At 41.4% G+C, this 17,029-nt stretch overlaps 1 protein-coding gene across 1 annotated transcript; it reads right to left on the bottom strand.

The window, feature by feature from the left end:
• Positions 1-9,021: 9,021 nt before the first annotated feature.
• On the bottom strand, positions 9,022-14,206 carry LOC125486012 (immunoglobulin lambda-1 light chain-like). Its single transcript, XM_048611790.1, has 4 exons — positions 14,089-14,206; positions 13,600-13,937; positions 12,906-12,914; positions 9,022-9,342 (listed from the first exon to the last, which is right to left on the bottom strand). Exons 1-4 carry the CDS (start codon positions 14,123-14,125, stop codon positions 9,022-9,024), a joined length of 705 nt encoding a protein of 234 aa, XP_048467747.1. The 5' UTR covers positions 14,126-14,206.
• Positions 14,207-17,029: the final 2,823 nt, after the last annotated feature.

Raw genomic sequence — 17,029 nt, 5'->3', positions numbered from 1 at the left:
AATGCCACATAGGAAAAAAAATTATTGGGTATGTCATGTGAATGTGCTGAAACCTTACTATGATGAGGAAAGGGACCTGGAGAAACAGGTATTGGTCACTGCCACTGAGTGAAGAATCAAATCCAGATAATTCAGATTTTGATGTGCCTCAGAATAAATTGAATCTGAGGAAGTCCTTAAAGAATGGGATAAGGTAGTAAGCTGTATGCGTCAGGAACAGAGACCTGAATGGAAAGACTGTTGCAGCACTGAGTACATATGTAGAAATAGAACGGGGAGGACTAACACTATAGACGAAGTGGATGTAGGAAGTGCTGTTCCAATAAATCAACATCCCTACATGCTTAATCCCCTCAAAGCAGCACATCTACAAAAGAAAGTGGAAGTGATACTTCAAGAAGACATCATTGAGCTGAGATAAAGCAAGTGGAGTTTGCTGGTTGTGTTGGTTCCCGAACCTGATGCTACTCCATGATTCTGTGCAGATTATCAGAAGGTCAATGTTGTGACTAAATCAGACTCCTACCCACTTCCAAGGTTGGAGGACTGTGGAAAAATTTGTACAAGTCACCAACATAAAAGTTGGACTTACTTCGCAGTTGCTGGCAAGTATCTTTGTTGGGCATCTAGATGATTTAGTGATCTTTAGCCACTCGTGGACAGATCACATGGCATATTTGGCAGAGCTCTTCAAGAGAATACAGAAGGCAAAGTTGGTCATAAATTTGGCAACATCCCAATTCTCAAAGACGGAAGTGACATTCTTCAGACACAACATCAGACATGGATGGATGACACCAAGGAATGTGAAGACGAAGGCTGTGGAGGAATTTCTAAGAACATCCTCCAAGAAGGAGGAGTTGCAATTTTTGGGACTGAGCAGACTCTACAGGAACCTTTTAACAAACGTTGTCATGTGGTGGCACCACTGATGGGTTTGTTAAAGAAGAACATGAAATTTCAGTTGGCAGAACAATGCCAGGAGGCATTTGAAAACTTAAAAGCAGTGTTAACCACTGCACCAGTTTTAGCCATGCCAAATTTCTTGAAACACTTTAAAGCTGCTATCAACACAAGCGATGAAGAGGTTGGAGCTGTGTTGTTACAGGAGGATGATTGTGGAATTGAAAGGCCAACTGGTTATTTTTCAAAGAAACTCAATATCAACTAGAGAAAACATTCAATCATTGAAAGGAATTATTGTAAGTAATTAATAGGTCAAGAGTATGAAAGAGGGCATTTGAAAATTGGTGTGAGGGCAGCTACCATATAATACAGTTAATAACCTATCAGCTCTAAAGAGAAAATCACTGGCTGTCACAGAATTCTCTAAGCTCTCAGAAAACCATCATTGAACTAAAGTATAGCAGCACTCTCAGTTAATATACTTGATGCAAGAATTCGATGAAAACAGGTATTCCTGTCACAAGAATTCGACAGAGGTGTTTCTGACTGAAGATCACTGGAAAGTGTGTGGAGCATTCTGGAAATCATATCCTGGCTGTAATTTTTGAGAGATCACATTTGAATTTATTATCTTATTACTATTTTGGTTTATGTAGGTGGGACTTGTACTTATTGGAGCAGCTTACCATTAGAAGTTTGGTTGATTCAGGATGAATTATTAGTTAACAGGGAATTGTTCGGTTTGTTAGTTCTGTTAATTTGTTCACTGTTAGAGTTAGATAAATAAATTGTTACTTGTTGATTATGGAGTGAGTGAAAGGATTTCATTTAATTTAACCACTCCTTTATAACAGCTTGAGGCTGAGGCAGGTTATGCCACTCTTCACTACTTTTAACAGATTGAGGTGAGGCAAGCCTCTGTTGCGGTTTTAGTTATTGGGGGGGGGGGTTGCCCTCCACTTCATAACATAATGGAACATCTTCTCTCTCCCTGGTTATTCTCTTGACCACAATGCATTTATACAACACCTTTGGATTTACTTTTATTTTACTCATCAGTGTTCTTTTATGCTCCCTCCTTTTTTCCTAATTTTTTCACGCAACCCCCGCACTTTCAATATATATCTGGAGATTCCAGTGTTTTGAAACCTTGCAGTTTACCATGAACTTCCCTTTTTTTTCCTTATCCAACACTGAACATGCCTTGATATCCAGGGTTCCCTGGACTTCTTGTACCCATTCTCCACTTGTTGGCCAGATGCTGCTCACACATAAAGACAGTAACTGAACTGAAATTACCTGAGCCCTAGCTGCTGGGCTAGGTAATGAGGTAATCCTAAAGCTGTCCTTGAAGTGAGTCCATAGCGGAGGGCCACTGCTTTCAGATGAGCTGAGAAGCCAACAAGAGCAAGACACCATGATTTGGGAAGATAAAGAAAATGGATAAAAATGAAGGATTTCAGTGTGCCATCAGCGAAATCTCTGAACAGTAACCTTTCCAAATTGAACCCCACACTTGGATGTGGAGAAGACTCCCAAGATCTGAAAGGGATACCCAGCCAGTGTAAGCTTTATTCTTCGGTATTAGCTTTTTTGCTGACTGTTCTGGGAATGTTATACTTAGTGTGTGTTGATGAATTGCATGCTTGCTGTTAACCTCTTTCAAACCAAATGGTGTAAATTGCATGTCTGCTTTAAATAAACTAATAAAGGTAGTGGTCAGTTGGTATAGATTTGATTCTTGTGCTGAACAAAAACCTAGGGATGTAGGTTCATCATTCCTTGAAAGTGGAGTTGCAGGTAGATAGGATAATGAAGAAAGTGTTTGGTATATTTGCCTTTATTGGTCAGGGTATTGACAATAGGAGTTGGGAGGTAATGTTGCAGCTGCACAGGACATTAGTTAGGCCACTTTTGGAATACTGCATGCAATTCTGGTCTCCCTGCTATAGGAAGGATGTTGTGAAACTTTTCCCTATTGTCACAGGCTAAGGGGTGACCTTCTAGAAGTTTCCATAATCGTGAGGGCTATGGATAGAATGAATAGACGGGTCTTTTCCCCAGGGTGGGGGAGTCTAAAGCAAGAGGACATAGGTTTAAGGTGAGAGGAGTAAGATTTAAAAGGGACCTAAGAGGCAACTTCTTCATGCAGAGGCTGGTGCGTGTATAAACGAGCTGCCAGAGGAAGTAGTGGAGGTTGGAACAATTACAACATTTAAAAGGCATCTGGATGTTTATATGGATAGGAAGGGTTTAGAAGTATATGGGCCAAATGCTGGCAAATGGGACTAGATTTAATTTAGAATATCTATTCAGCATGGATGAGTTGGGCTGAAGGGTCTGATTCCGTGCTATACATTTCTATCAGTCTTTGCGTTCAGACAAAAATTTTAGTCAAGAGCCAACCAGGCAATACTCTTTACAAGAATGTAATGGCCCTGCATTTCACTATTTCCTTTCTGAAAGACTTCCACTGCTCCAGTGTAGATTTTCCTACAAGTAGCTGCTCCCAGATCCAATCTTAAACTAAAATCCATCTGCGCTTAATTCAGAACCCTTTATTTCCAGTCCACTTTATCCTTTCCCATGACTACCTTAAATCTTTCTTCTGTACACAATATTGAGCTCCTAGTCCTGCCCCTCCCTCAACCATGTCTCTGTGATAGCAATTATATCATATCTCCAGGTATTAATCGACTCCCTCAACTCCCCTGTCTTACTCATAAGGCACCTTGCATTAAAATAAATGCCATGCTTCCTTGTGCCTTCACTTGACTATATGATTTGCTTTCCAGACTGATTTGATATTTTCTTGAATACTTGTCTGTGCTTCATCCTCATTTATGCATTTACTCAGTATCCCATCGCCCTGCCAAATAAGTTTAAATCCCTACCAACGGCTCTAGAAACCCCCACTATAAATATGTTGGTTCTGTTTGACTTAGGTCCCATGCATCAGATTGTGCAGGTCCCACCTTCCTTAGAAAAGAAGCCAGTCATCCAGAAATCTAAAGCACTCACTCCTGGACCAATTCTTCAGCAATGCATTCACCTGGAAGCTAGATGCCAATGTGGTCTACTGTACTGAAGTTTTATTTCTGTAAGGCTGAACACTTTATTTCTGTATTGTCTAAAATCTTGTAACAAAAGAAGCTGTGCTTAGGTACTTTAGTATCTAAATTGGTGCTGTAATTGGCAATGTGAAAACTTTTCACTATACTCAATGAGTATATATGACAATAAAGGCTATTCTATCTCTCCTACGTAAGTTTAAAAACAAATCTACTCACTTAATCAACTCATGTGCCTATAAACTCTTTATTGCTAATATTAACCCTGCATTTGTGTAGAAATGTATATTTTTCAAAATTACTGGAGCTGAAATGCATTTACCAGCCATAACTGTTCAACAAGCAGTCAACTCCTGCCTCATCAACTTACAGAGCCACTGATCATCATCTTGCAATCTGTGATTGTCATTACATTTCAAAAATACTAAACTTCATATTTTTGCTGCAGATTCAAAAAGATTTTCAAATATATTACAGCTGTCTGAAAAAACTTGCCACATGTTAACAGTGCTCATTGCTCTACTTTTATAGGATGTGGTCGAAATTGACAAGGCCAGTCTTTGTTACCCCTCCCGCATTTCCCTTGAACCTGAGTGACTGTTTAGGCCCTTTTCAAGGGGCATTTAACAGTCAACCACATTGCTGTGGGTCTGGAGTCACACGTTGGTCAGACTAAGTAAGGACAGCAGCTCTTCATCCCAAGGGACATTGTGCCACCTTTAAAAGAAAAGCTGTAAAAACTTAATGTTAATCACCTGTTTGGACAGGCTATAAACATACCTTCTGTAGTTGATGCTTTTTTTGACCGTGCCTCAGTTTGAGGGACCAGTAGCTGAGACTTAAAAAGAGCTTAGGTGTCCTCTACTGGTGCTAAATCAAATTGCATACAGTTCCACCGTCACATCACCCATCAGAAAATTATTTTTGGATTAGCTGAAACTTATTAAAAATGTTTATCCAGCTTGCTGATTACTCTTTATGATATTACAATTACTCATCTCTTAATTAGAATAACCAAACTAAACAGTAGAAGCATGAATTTTCTGCAATGACTATATCACAGTAAAGGTCCCAGTAAAAGCAGATACTGAGTAACAAATGGCTCTCAAGTTCATGAGATGAGGCACTAAAAAGACAAGCTTTTGTATAGTGGATAAGTCACCATGTCAAAGTAAGGATGTAACTGTGAACACTGTCAATGCTACTTGGAAATCTGGTTGAAAATCTTGAGTCTGTGTGATTTACCTCAAAAGCTGGTGGCAGCACAATGCACAGCAAGTATTTGGGAAGAAACACAAGCGGTCTGAACCCTGGAAGTAAATTTCTTTATGCTTTCTTCCAATTTCCCTTGTAGATACAAGTGCAATCTTGGAGAAAGGACAGCAGAGGCCCCGTCTCTGGGTATCTGTAGACTTGTTGTCAAAGTCATGGGAGGGTTTCTCGAGAATGCTACAGTTTCTCCATCTGATGCAGTGAGTTGAAGCTCGTCCTCCTCCTCCTCCTAATGCATCAATCAGTGATCGTTGGGTGGAACGTTGCAGAGATAGCAACATGGCATTTTTGACTTCTTGGTCTTGGATGATTTGGGTCAGGGGCTTTATAGCCTGAATTCCCCTGGCCCCCATGGAGGTGCCTTTTTGGAGAAGAGGGCAGTAAAGGAAGAAGTTGTGGTGCAAAAATGCTGAAAGAGATATGAGAGCCACCCCCTGACATATTGTCACCTCCAATTCTATTCCTCCCCATGGCTATGCTGAGTGTCCAAATGGCAATCTTCCTGCAGTGGTAGGACAATAACTGAGTCATTGAGGAGCTAATTAACAAGCATTTTCCTGGTAGCAGGGAGATGTGAGTGCCATTATCTGAACTTATACATCATTTTGTAAAGGGGGAACGGGTCTAAAATAGCACATGAGAAGCAAATACAGTTATATGGAGGTGTTGTCCCTGCAGATTGATGCCTCAAGTGTTTTTATTTCTTGTTATGCTTTCATGCCTGTGCCTTGGTGTAGCTGACGAGGCCAATATTTGTTGCCCATCTCTAATGATCCATGAAATGAATGGCTTTCTGGGTCACTTCAGAGAACAGTAAGAGTCAATCATATGCTGTTGGTCAATGTGTAGGCCAAACCAGGAAAAGGATCCCACATTTTCTTCTCTAAGGGCTGCTATTAAACCAGAGGGATTTGAAAACATTTGTTTGCAGTTGTTGTGGTCACTATTACTGAGAACCAGCTCCATATTCTAGATGTTCTAATCTAATTGAATTTAATTTGTCAAGCTGCCACCTGCACTTCCCCATAACATTACTCTTGGCCTTTGCAAGACTAGTCCAGCAAAATTTCCAATCGGCTGTTGTCTTACACTGTTGGCCTCAATGACGCATCCTTTACTTTCCCTTATTTTGCTTTACATTTTTTTTTATTCAAACAGCCAGGCCAAAGTTCCTTGCTGCCTAGTCCAGGTGTTGAAATTGAGACAGACTGCAGTGTCCTGGCCTGACTGTTTACCAAGGGCTTCCATCGGACATTGTTGCTGGGTGAGCACTAGTGAGCTGAAAATTTATTATTCATCCCCTTAATTGGAATAGCTTTAGCGAGGCCATTTCAGGGACAAATGCAAGTCAACCATATTTCTGTGGGTCTGCAGTCACATGTAGACCAGATTGGGTAAGGCTGATAGATTCCCTTCCCTCAAGACCATTGGTGAGCCTGATGTGATGTAATTACAAAAAAATGACAGTATCCACCATCAGCAACATTGAGACTAGTATTCAGACTCAGATTTATTAATTGAGTTCAAGTTCCACCAACTACTATTTGATTTGATTCAATGAGATTTGATGCCACATCTACAGAATGTTAGCCTGGGCCCTGGAATTATTAATTCAGTGACCTTATCACTATATTGCCATCTTCAAAAGCTTTCAGTGTGCTATTTCCACCATTTGTTCAGTGTTGGCCAGCCTTCCTTTTGGCCCCTCTGACTCAGCATTATAGACTCATGGAATCATAAAGCATGGAAGCAAACCCTTTGGTCCAAAGCATCCATGCTGACCAAGTTTCCCAAACTAAACTAGTCCCAGCTGCCTGCATTTGGCCTATATCTTCTTTGCTCTCTTGTGTCTGAGTGCTACCCACCATCAAACGCAAAGTCTACCAAATATCAACCAGTACTGAGAAAACTGGGGAGGTGATAGCCTAATAATGTTATTAATCCAGAGACTCAGATAATGTCCTGGGTGAAAATGTCCTGATCATGGCAGATGGTGGAATGTAGTTCACTAATGTCTTTTAGGGAAGTAAACTGCTGTTCTTAGCTGGAATAGCCTACATGTGACTTCAGAGCCACAGCAACATGGCTGATTCTTAACTAGCCTCTGGGTAATTAGGGATGGGTAATAAATGCTGGCCTAACTTGTGTACCCATATCCAACCACTAAAAAAAATGTTCCTGATATGCTAGAGGCCTTCCAAAGTTGATAGATACTTCAGCATGCTCGCAGCTGGAAATGCAATTTCAATTTGGTAGGTTCCCTTTTAAAGTTCTGTTCTGAGGAAGGGTCACCGGACCCGAAACGTTAACTCTCTTTTTTCCTTCACAGATGCTGCCAGATTTGCTGAGCTTTTCCAGCAACTTTGTTTTTGTCCTTTAAAGTTTTTATTTTTGGTACAACAACATAAGATGACTCTCAAATGGGCTGTTTAACTGGCAACCTCTGTTGCACTTTCTCCTGCTCTTTCATTTCTTTTTTCAACATGGAGATCACAAATGTTGACAGTTGTGTCATGTAGTCTAAACATGGTTCTAAAGGAGTTGGAACAGAACCTCCTTGCAGTTGAATGTCATCCCTCTCAGAAAGCCTGTATATGGGCCCTGTATTGGGTTAAAATGTTAGTTTATGTGTTGACCAATACTGGGTTTCCTCAAGAGGCAAGATCATGCCATGGAGCCTGATAATGACTACTTGGGGTTAACACTCCGAAAGGTGGCGATATCGGTTTGCTGACACTGGTGGAAAATTCAACACTTTGAAAACTCGCTTTGTCTCTACCTAGAACCTACGGTACATTTACAAGATTGTTTTTCCACTCAGTCATTCTGGTTAAATAAAAAGACAGTCAAAAAAGAGATTGCCATTTTGACATTGGAACGTCTAAGGAAATGACCCACATTCATAAGGCGCAGTTCACCGATTTGGAAAGTGTCCAGGTTTCACTGCCAATAAAATACTTTCTAACGGTGGCCTCAACCCCATGTTGCCATCTATTCCCGATAACCATTCATTCCCCTTAATCTATCTGCCTCACCCTTGAAAATATTTAGTGATCCAGCCTCACAGTGCTCTCTGGGGAAGAGAATTCCAAAGAATCTGAGAGAAAAACAAGTCGTCATTTTCATCTTAAGTGGGTGACCCCTTATTTTTATACCGTCTTCTACTTCAAGTCCATATCAAAATAACATTTCACCTCCTCTGCCAACTCCTCTCACTGCGTTGCCTGAATTCCTTTGAGACCCTTTTGTTTTAAAAAAGCTAGAAGGCACTATTTAAATGTTTGATAATTTCTCCGTATTTTTCACAAATGTCGAATAAACGAGTTCCCTCGTAGGAAGGGGAAGTGGACGCGCAGGATAATACTACAAATCCAACAAACTCTTGCAAATCCATGAGCTCAAAAGAAAGTAGCACTTGCTGGAGGTACACGCTGGAGTCAGTCAGTATCTGCCTGTCAATGATCACTTCCGGATAGTTTCAGTGTGAATCGCTAATGGCGAATTTGGCCTTTGCGTTGTGAGCTATACAGCATTTCGCGTACTCATGGTATTTTATTATTTAATCCAGGCTAAAAATAAGACATTAATACAGCACACGCAAATGCAACGGCGTTACTTTGCTTAAAGAAAAGACGGTGACGCACCCTTGCTTTTCAAAAAGAGACCAACATTGTAAAAATTGGATGAGATTCAAATTAAGAAACAGCGACAAGTTATTTTCAACAGGAGTACAGAAAAGCCAACATTTTTTAACAATATATTTCTTTCTTCATCACATGCAGCTTGATCGACTGATGCTTTGCTCAAGTGTGGAGCTGAGGGTCTGGTGTTTTACTCCGCAGGAGTAAAGCTCGTGTGAGCTCCACTCGGAAGCTGGCAGGGTGAGGTAACTGCTTAAGCTGTATGTCTGGTCAGAGTCCTGTATGGTTGAACTTGTCTGGACGCCGGTCTGTCTGACTTTGCCGTCCACACTCCACACCAGCGTCACCGACTCCGGGTAAAAATGAGTGACCACACACATCAGCGTCGCATCGTTGGTTCCTGCAATCTGCTTTGTGCTGGGGGGAAGGAGCGACACTTTGGGCTTGGCTGGCTGACGACCTAGAAGCGAAAGGTTAAACACTGCTTTGAGTTCACTAACGCACAGTGGTGCATCTGAGTTATAAACTGTCAAACCCTCAGATTTAAGCAATTAATGTGTCTGATTCTGAACTGCAGGGAGACCTGTACCTGCCATGGGTTTATATTTCTATGAAATTTCACTTGGATGCAAATATACCCGATAACACGTGCAAGGAAAACGTACAAAGCAGAATTTTATTAAACTGCAAACGGAAAAAGAAATATTCTGTCACTTAACATCTTGCTGGAGAAGGCTGGAGAGTCTGCAAATTGCTCTCGTGGCGCAGATACATTGACTTGGGTTAAAAAAAAAGTTTCTGATCATTTCAGGGAACTAGTTCTCAAAATCCATTTATCGGTAAGGAGGAGAGAGCCTGTGGGGCAATCGTACAGTGTCTGACTCTGGGAGGCTGCGTGTTCAAATCACGGTAGCTTCACACTCTATGTTCCAGTAATGTTGTCGTTATGACATTCGCATAAAAGGCGAAAGGAGCCCGGTTCGAAATCAGGTCAAAAACATCAAATCTGTTTTAAGTTGTGGCTCTTGTGATGCAGTAGCAGTATCCCTATTCCTTGAAGCTAAGGGCCACGGGTTTAAGTCTCAATCACTCGGGTAGTGTGCAATTACATCTGTGAACATGCTGATTTAGAAAATATCCAGTTTGGCAAGGAGCAAAAACGATCACTCGTCATGCTGGTAATAAGAGAGTACAACATGGCGCAATGTCTTTTTTTATTCACAAACAAAAACACAAATTGCTAGTAAAACTCAGCAGGTCTGGCAGAACCGAACAAGAGTGACTGGACACGAAACTTTAGCTCTGCATTCTTTCGAAACATGATCCACATTCGGAGCGCGAATACTCATCATCGGACTATTTCCTGATGAGCATTCCTTATGTATTTCTGTGGACAGCTTCAAGCAGAAAATTCCTCTATACCACAGGGATGTTATTTCAAATCTGACTGCCCGTGACAGAGACTGGCTTCTATTTCAAATTGCTTAGCGTTAGCAATGTGTACAGACTCCCACCGACATCAAGCAAAGACAACTATCCCCAAACATTGTACATTTGACACACCCTTAGTCCGGTCAGTCTGACGTGATATGAAGCTAAATATTTGTACATGGCTGTGGTATTTATTTCAACTGTAAGTTACTTTATAGACGTATTTTCTGTTGGTGTGCTGATATCTGAAATCATTGGTCAGTTTTGAGGATAATTGAACAATAATGCTTCAGGACTTGATGTAACCACAAGTCAACTCCGAATTACAGGAGACTTGGCTTCTGGATATTCACAAGTGTTGGCAAATTGCATTAGAGCTCTGTGAAGCAGTGGTAGTGTCCCAACCTCTGAGCCTGCGTTCAAATCCTACCTGCTCCAGGGGTGTATAAACACACCAATACAAAGGTATCTGCAATAGGTTGCACCAATTCGGTTTTTGATCAAATACCACCAAATATTACCAACGTTGAATAGTCCTTCACGAGGACTTTTAAATTGTTTTAGTTATGTTATAGATTGGGTGTCCGAGGCATCGCTCAGTTGAATTTTATTTACATCTATGTAGGCTTCTGACTACATGTCTGAACAAAGTTGGACAGAATTATCTGGAGGGGACCATCAGTTGTATATGGTTAACCCTTCCTCTAGGAGGCTCACCGGAATATTTCCGAACACCTTTACATTCCTTCCCTTGTAACAGTAGCAAAAACGTTTTAAAATTATTTAGGTTAACTGTAAAACAGAGTCGGCTTTTCTATTATTAACATTCCCCAACATAAGGTCGTTGACTCAGTAAATTCCAAACTACGCTGACCAATATATCTTTTATCAACAAAACATGTTACCGGGATTACCGTATCCATTCCAATCAGCCTTTAATGCCAAATTCTGCTGAGAGACCCGATTTTCCGGAGATTAGCCAAATCCAAGATCCACATTTAGACCCAAATAAGACAGGGAGATCGGGCAAGTCCCTGGGAGAGTTATTTGGAAGTCAGAATTGAATCTGCCATCCCCACAGTCTTAGGAAGTACATTCCAGTCCTTGAACACACCACATCAAAAATGTTTCTCCTCGTGCCACCTTTGGTTCATTTGCCTTTCACCTTAAATCCGAGTCCTTTGGTTTGCCATCATTCCAGCAATGGGAACGATTTCTCCCCAGGAACTCTGCCTAGACACTCCATGATTATGGACGTTCCTATCAAATCTTGTCCGCTCCTCATCTTCTTTAGAGAGAACACTCCCTGCTTCTTCAATGAAACCGCCTCACTGAACTGTGGAGCCATTTTCATATATGTTACCTTTTCGTATCACCCGCTAAAACCCTTGCAATCCCTGCCAAGTTGGGTCGAAAGCACCTGATGTAGCCAATTCAGTGTTTTATGAAAGTTCACGATAAATTCGTTGCTTTTGTAATCCGTTCGTCTATTTTCAAGATCAGGATTCCGAAATCCTTTTTAATGTAAGAAAGATGCTCAACCTGCCCTGTGTTTAAAGATCTCATCTTGTGCCCTCAAATCGCCGTGCCTCTCTCTGTTCCTATGCTCTGTACAATCACGTTCGTTGTTTCATATTACTTTACCTTATTCTCCCTTACACTATGTAACAATTCACATCTCCCTCCATTCAATGTCATCAGACTAGTCAGTCTTGAAATTCATCATCATCTTCCTCACAGCTCACCACTCCCAAGATTTTTTCATCCCTAACGTTGCAAATGTACCCACTATACCAAAGTCCAATTTATTCCTATAGATCGGTAAGCAGTAATCACCGGGGGACTGCACTGTACACGTTCCTGCAGCCAAGAAAATAACCATTTACCGCGACTCAGTATTCTATCGTTCAGTCCACTCCCTAGTCAAGCTGTTCCTTTTATCCATGGGCTTCGCCTTGACAAGCCCTTCTTATCCCTGCCTGATTACTTGGTGTTAGTAAAAGGCCCGCACATTTTGCCTGATAACAGAAACAGTTTAATCCTGTTTCAATTCAGACAATACGTGGGATAATATTTTGTTGAAATTGGAACAAAACTAGTCTTGGCGCTGTTCCTGGGACACGTTCCCTCCGGGATTTGTCTGGGGCTCTGTAGGTAGTCTAATTCTACCTGCCGACGTGAAACATTGCCAAGAAATCACCCCAAGGCTCTTTACGACTTACGGCGATGGTGTGGGAAAAGAAACAACGTTGACCCTGTTTCTACATGGTTTCCCTTCATGTTCAGCAAGGTTTGAGCAGAGATCAGCCAAAGGCCTGTATTTTACTAACCCATGGATTTAGTGTTGGAGTCGGAGGGGTGACGTGGAGAATTTTGGAATATAACGTGGGGGTTGGGTCTCCCGATTGGTTCCCATCAACGGGGGCTTTTCCCGGACGGATCCCCGGTGTTAGTGGCGACCCGCCCAGGCAGTGGGGGAGAATTGAGGGGCGCATTAATCCCCATTCGGCACTACGTTGCTATTTCTTTACCAGAAGCAAGCATACACCTCTCTCCTATGTGCTCGAAACAACTTGAGGCAGACTGCGTGAAGCTTTGTGGGGAATCGCTTCAAGATATAGCTCTCCATCTGCCTCACAGCTCTCAGCCCTCCCCACACGGACTCCAAATGGCCGGTAAATCCAGGGGACTGGAGGGGGGCTAAGTAAGCGTCCGCTTCCCGTAACGTTAAGCCAGCAAGTGTGAGGTGGGCTTGGGACCCGGAACTGTTCCCGACTTCCGCCTGCAAAATTACCCCAATCAGCGGTCTTTTGGCCTCTGAATGAGCCGGGCGGTTGATCGGGATACGTGAGGATTGGAAAAGGCTTGAAACTCGACTTAAAGGTTAGTTTACACTTAGTTACGAGCCATTGCTTAACTTGTATATGAGGGTGTCGGTTAGTTCAGTTGGCTGGATAGCTGCTCAGCGCGGGTTCAAATTTTGGACCAGTTGAGGTTACCATGGAAGTCCCAGCTTTTAACTTTTCCCCTCAGGTTCAACCTGCACCAGTTGTTTCTCTCGAACATGCGAACCGTCCACTAGCAACTGTTACTCTTTTTACATAGAATTATGATTTTCTTTGGAATGACGTGAAAGCATAGTTTGTTTGTTTTAACAGCGGGAGAAACCGATTCAGTCTCTTTGTTGGAAATTGACAAAATAAACATTGCATTTAAATTAGGCATCTTATCAAGAAATTTTACTTAGAGGCATAAGGAATTAGTCACTTGCCCGGCACAATCAGCCTGGTTCCGCTGCAGAAGTAGCACACGTCGCTTGCCTCACATGAAAAACAGTAATACTCAGCAGCATCCTCCGATTGCACATTAGTGATAGTCAAATATCCCACGTTGGTTGATTCATCTTCCAGGCCGGTAAATCTGTCCGAGATACCTTCACCTCTTTTATCGGTCCCCTTCAGAATAAATCTTGGGGCGCTGTCTCGCTTCTGCTGGTACCAATAAACATGCTTTTTTGAAAGGCTGATTCCGTGGACTGTACAGGTCAGGCGAACAGTTTCTCCAGGTGTTGTGGACTCGGAAGCTGGTTGGACCAAGCGGACGTCCGCGCTTGTGTCTGTAAAACAGATAAAACATTTCATGATTAATAATCAACTGATAAAAATGAACACCGAACGACGACATTACGTTCAGATCAAGACACACTCCGGATTAGGTGCTTGCTTGATATTTTTTTAAACATTTGTTCATAATGCTAAAGAAATTACACATATTTCGATGACACTTGCAGGTCAGGCCAAACATGAGCAAGACCAGAGGCCATTGTGACGGCACTGCTGTTGCAGGAATATACAATCTTTCAGGTCAGTGAATGCAACTCTTTATATCAAAGGCCGGGGCAACTTAAATGTCACCGTCTTATTAGGTAGGCAAATATATTGTCCTCCCGAAAGTGTCGATTGGCCAACTGAGCAGTATCCAGGTTCTTGTAACCAATTGCATCAGTCACAACGTTTCCAAACAGGAAATTCAAACGATAGAATTCAACCTGTCCACTCTTCCTCCTCCCCGCTGAGATGTTTCTCTTCACATTATCGCCGCGACTTAAAATAAAATCCAAAGGCTAACATATTTCAATTCTCATATTTAGTAAAACCTCAAATTTGATCAATGGTCATATTTTTAATCAATTGCCCCTTATGATTAGCAACTGCAGTCGCGTCATGTATTTAGTTATTTTGTCATTTAAATCGTTGAAATTGATTGCTAATTCACAAATAAATTAATATATCAGCGTTAGTACTTTTTTTTGCACTTAGAAATTGCAGTGAGGCACCGAGGGCTGTTTTCCATTGTAGAAAGTGCAAAATCCTTTATTAGTACATTTATAAATTTCTAACTGTTTCCATTTTGTTTAATCAGTCAGTGCAAGGGTCTAGGCCCGAAACGTCAGCCTCTCTGCTCCTATGATGCTGCTTGGCCTGCTGTGTTCATCTAGCCCTGCACCTTGTTGTCTCGGATTCTCCAGGATCTGCAGTTCCTACTATCTCAGTTAATTCATTAACATTCTTTTTCCCTTGCTGTTACACAGTTGAAATGGTCCTTCAATTCATACATTTCCAGCAAAAGTGAATTGTAAAACTTCCGAGCTTCCAGGAATTGATATTGGTACAAAGGGTAATCCTTTCACTAAATGACCTCGTTTATAGGTGTCATGAGGTAACATTCACAAGATTTTGCTCATCATCACAGATGTTGCACTGATGGAATGGAAGGGTATAGGTTGTAGGACACCATCGCGGAAATGGGGTCACTGCAAATTGCGTTTATGATGAATTTCCAAATGTTGTAAATCGAATAATGACAAAAGATCCGTTTTTTGAATTGAACAAATTGTTGTTTGAGCGATTCTCTAGTAAAACATCTTTAAGTTGTAGTTCTCGGGGCTTGAGATTTCTCCTGTGCATTCACATTAGAATTAAATAAAGCTGACTATTTGGAATTTAATAGGGGTAGGAGTAATATCATCGTAAACCATTGACTTTTGTGAGAGGTTTATGCTTCGCTTGCAGTCCTATAACTTTTGCAACCATTTTTAGAACGTGGAGTACCCGGACAGAAGTTGTTCAGAGATAAACAATGCAGTCAGCCTTTCGTAAAGTTCAGAAAAAGCAAATATCGAAGATATATTTAGTGATTCTATATATACACGTTGTTACACTGAAGTCGGATATCCTACGTGTGTAATGCATGATAACTTACTTTTCTAACATTGCTTCTTGAAACTTTTATCATGTAATAAAATTACGCTCAATCATGTCTTTTTTGCCATTTATGGTTGAAATCAAAATTTCTTTCCTTCGCACGTGTGTTCCATTATAGTGCAATGGCCCTCAGCCTTCTTTACTATCCTGTTTCGACACCATCACCTTGAAACTTGTTATTATCTCTCCACCTTAATTAATTTATACAGTTTTGGATTATTTGTTGCTTTGGTTAGGCCCTCGGCAAGTGACTCTTATACCTAGTATGTTATTCCAGCAGTTTGGTTTGTCTCCAGCACCACCTTATTTTTGTTTTGTAATTGTTTCTCTGCCTCAATTAATCGGATTATAGTCACTCCTTCACTTGTTATTCAGCTGTTGACACTCACACCGCCTGACACTCTTAATCACCAGCACAGCCCTATTATTCGGCCTGTGGACACGCCACTCAGACCACTCGTATGATCTCTTGATCCCTCTGATTATAAAGTTTGTGCCTAGGTTCTCTCTTCACTTCACCTTACCAAGGGGCAGCGATTTGAAAGCTTGTGATTTCAAATAAACCTGTTGGACTGTAACGTGTCCTGTGGCTTTTAACCTTGTCCACAAAATACGGGCTACATTTTAGTGGGATGTGCCACTGTTTCGGCATTATTTACTCACCCCCAACCCCATCCAAATTCTGTTGTGCTATTAATCTTTGCTGTATTCGGAACTCATCATACAAATTAATTGACCAAATGAAAGAAAATAGTCTACCCATATTTCCACGCAGCTTGCATTCTAAACAGGTCTGATCGAGGGCAAATTAGCTTCATGATGGATGCGGCTGGTCACACGGGGTTAAACAATGTACCAAAAGCAACGCACCGTCGATGTTGGAGATCTGAAGTACAAACAGAAACTGCTGGAGAAACTCAACAGGTGTGGCGGCATCTGCGGAGGAAAAAACAATTAAAGTTTCGATTTCAAGATGTTCCTTCCTCAAAAGATTATTCTTCTGAGTTCCGAAGAGTCTCATTGGACTGGAGACATTAACTGTGTTTCTCCATATAGATGCTGCCAGACCTGCTGAGCTTCTCCAGCATTTTCTGTTCTTATTTTTGCCAGCACTGGTATTTACAAAGAATATATGTAAACCTCTCGCATCAGCAAATGGCTCGATGTCAATTTAAGCCGTACTTTGCATTAAGCAACACTGCTTTAACGATGTGATAAAAGTCATGAAAATTAGTAGTTAGAACATACACTCCAGACCCTTCATATTATCATTCTGACAAGTTGTTTCTTTTTTGTTGCGCTGCTACTTGAGAATTCAAAAGTTTAGTTTTTATTTGTGTATCTCCAGCTCTATCTCTCTCCACTGCTTCATTTTAAAAATTGTGGGTCTCAAACTGTCTCAATTCCCGGGCACTGAGAGTGCAGCAATCCGATTATCTTGGTG

Source organism: Rhincodon typus, chromosome 24, assembly GCF_021869965.1.
Source record: "Rhincodon typus isolate 14 chromosome 24, sRhiTyp1.1, whole genome shotgun sequence".
Taxonomy (NCBI): Eukaryota; Metazoa; Chordata; class Chondrichthyes; order Orectolobiformes; family Rhincodontidae; genus Rhincodon; species Rhincodon typus.
This window is presented reverse-complemented; position numbering and strand designations above follow the sequence as displayed.

Excerpts from the sequence above, each read along its gene's own strand:
- LOC125486012 (XM_048611790.1), bottom strand. The coding sequence starts at position 14,125 with ATGTTTGGCCTGACCTGCAAGTGTCATCGAAATATGT. Across the intron at positions 13,938-14,088 it reads CAAGTGTCATCGAAATATGT|ACACAAGCGCGGACGTCCGC; the intron begins GTAATTTCTTTA and ends TCTGTTTTACAG.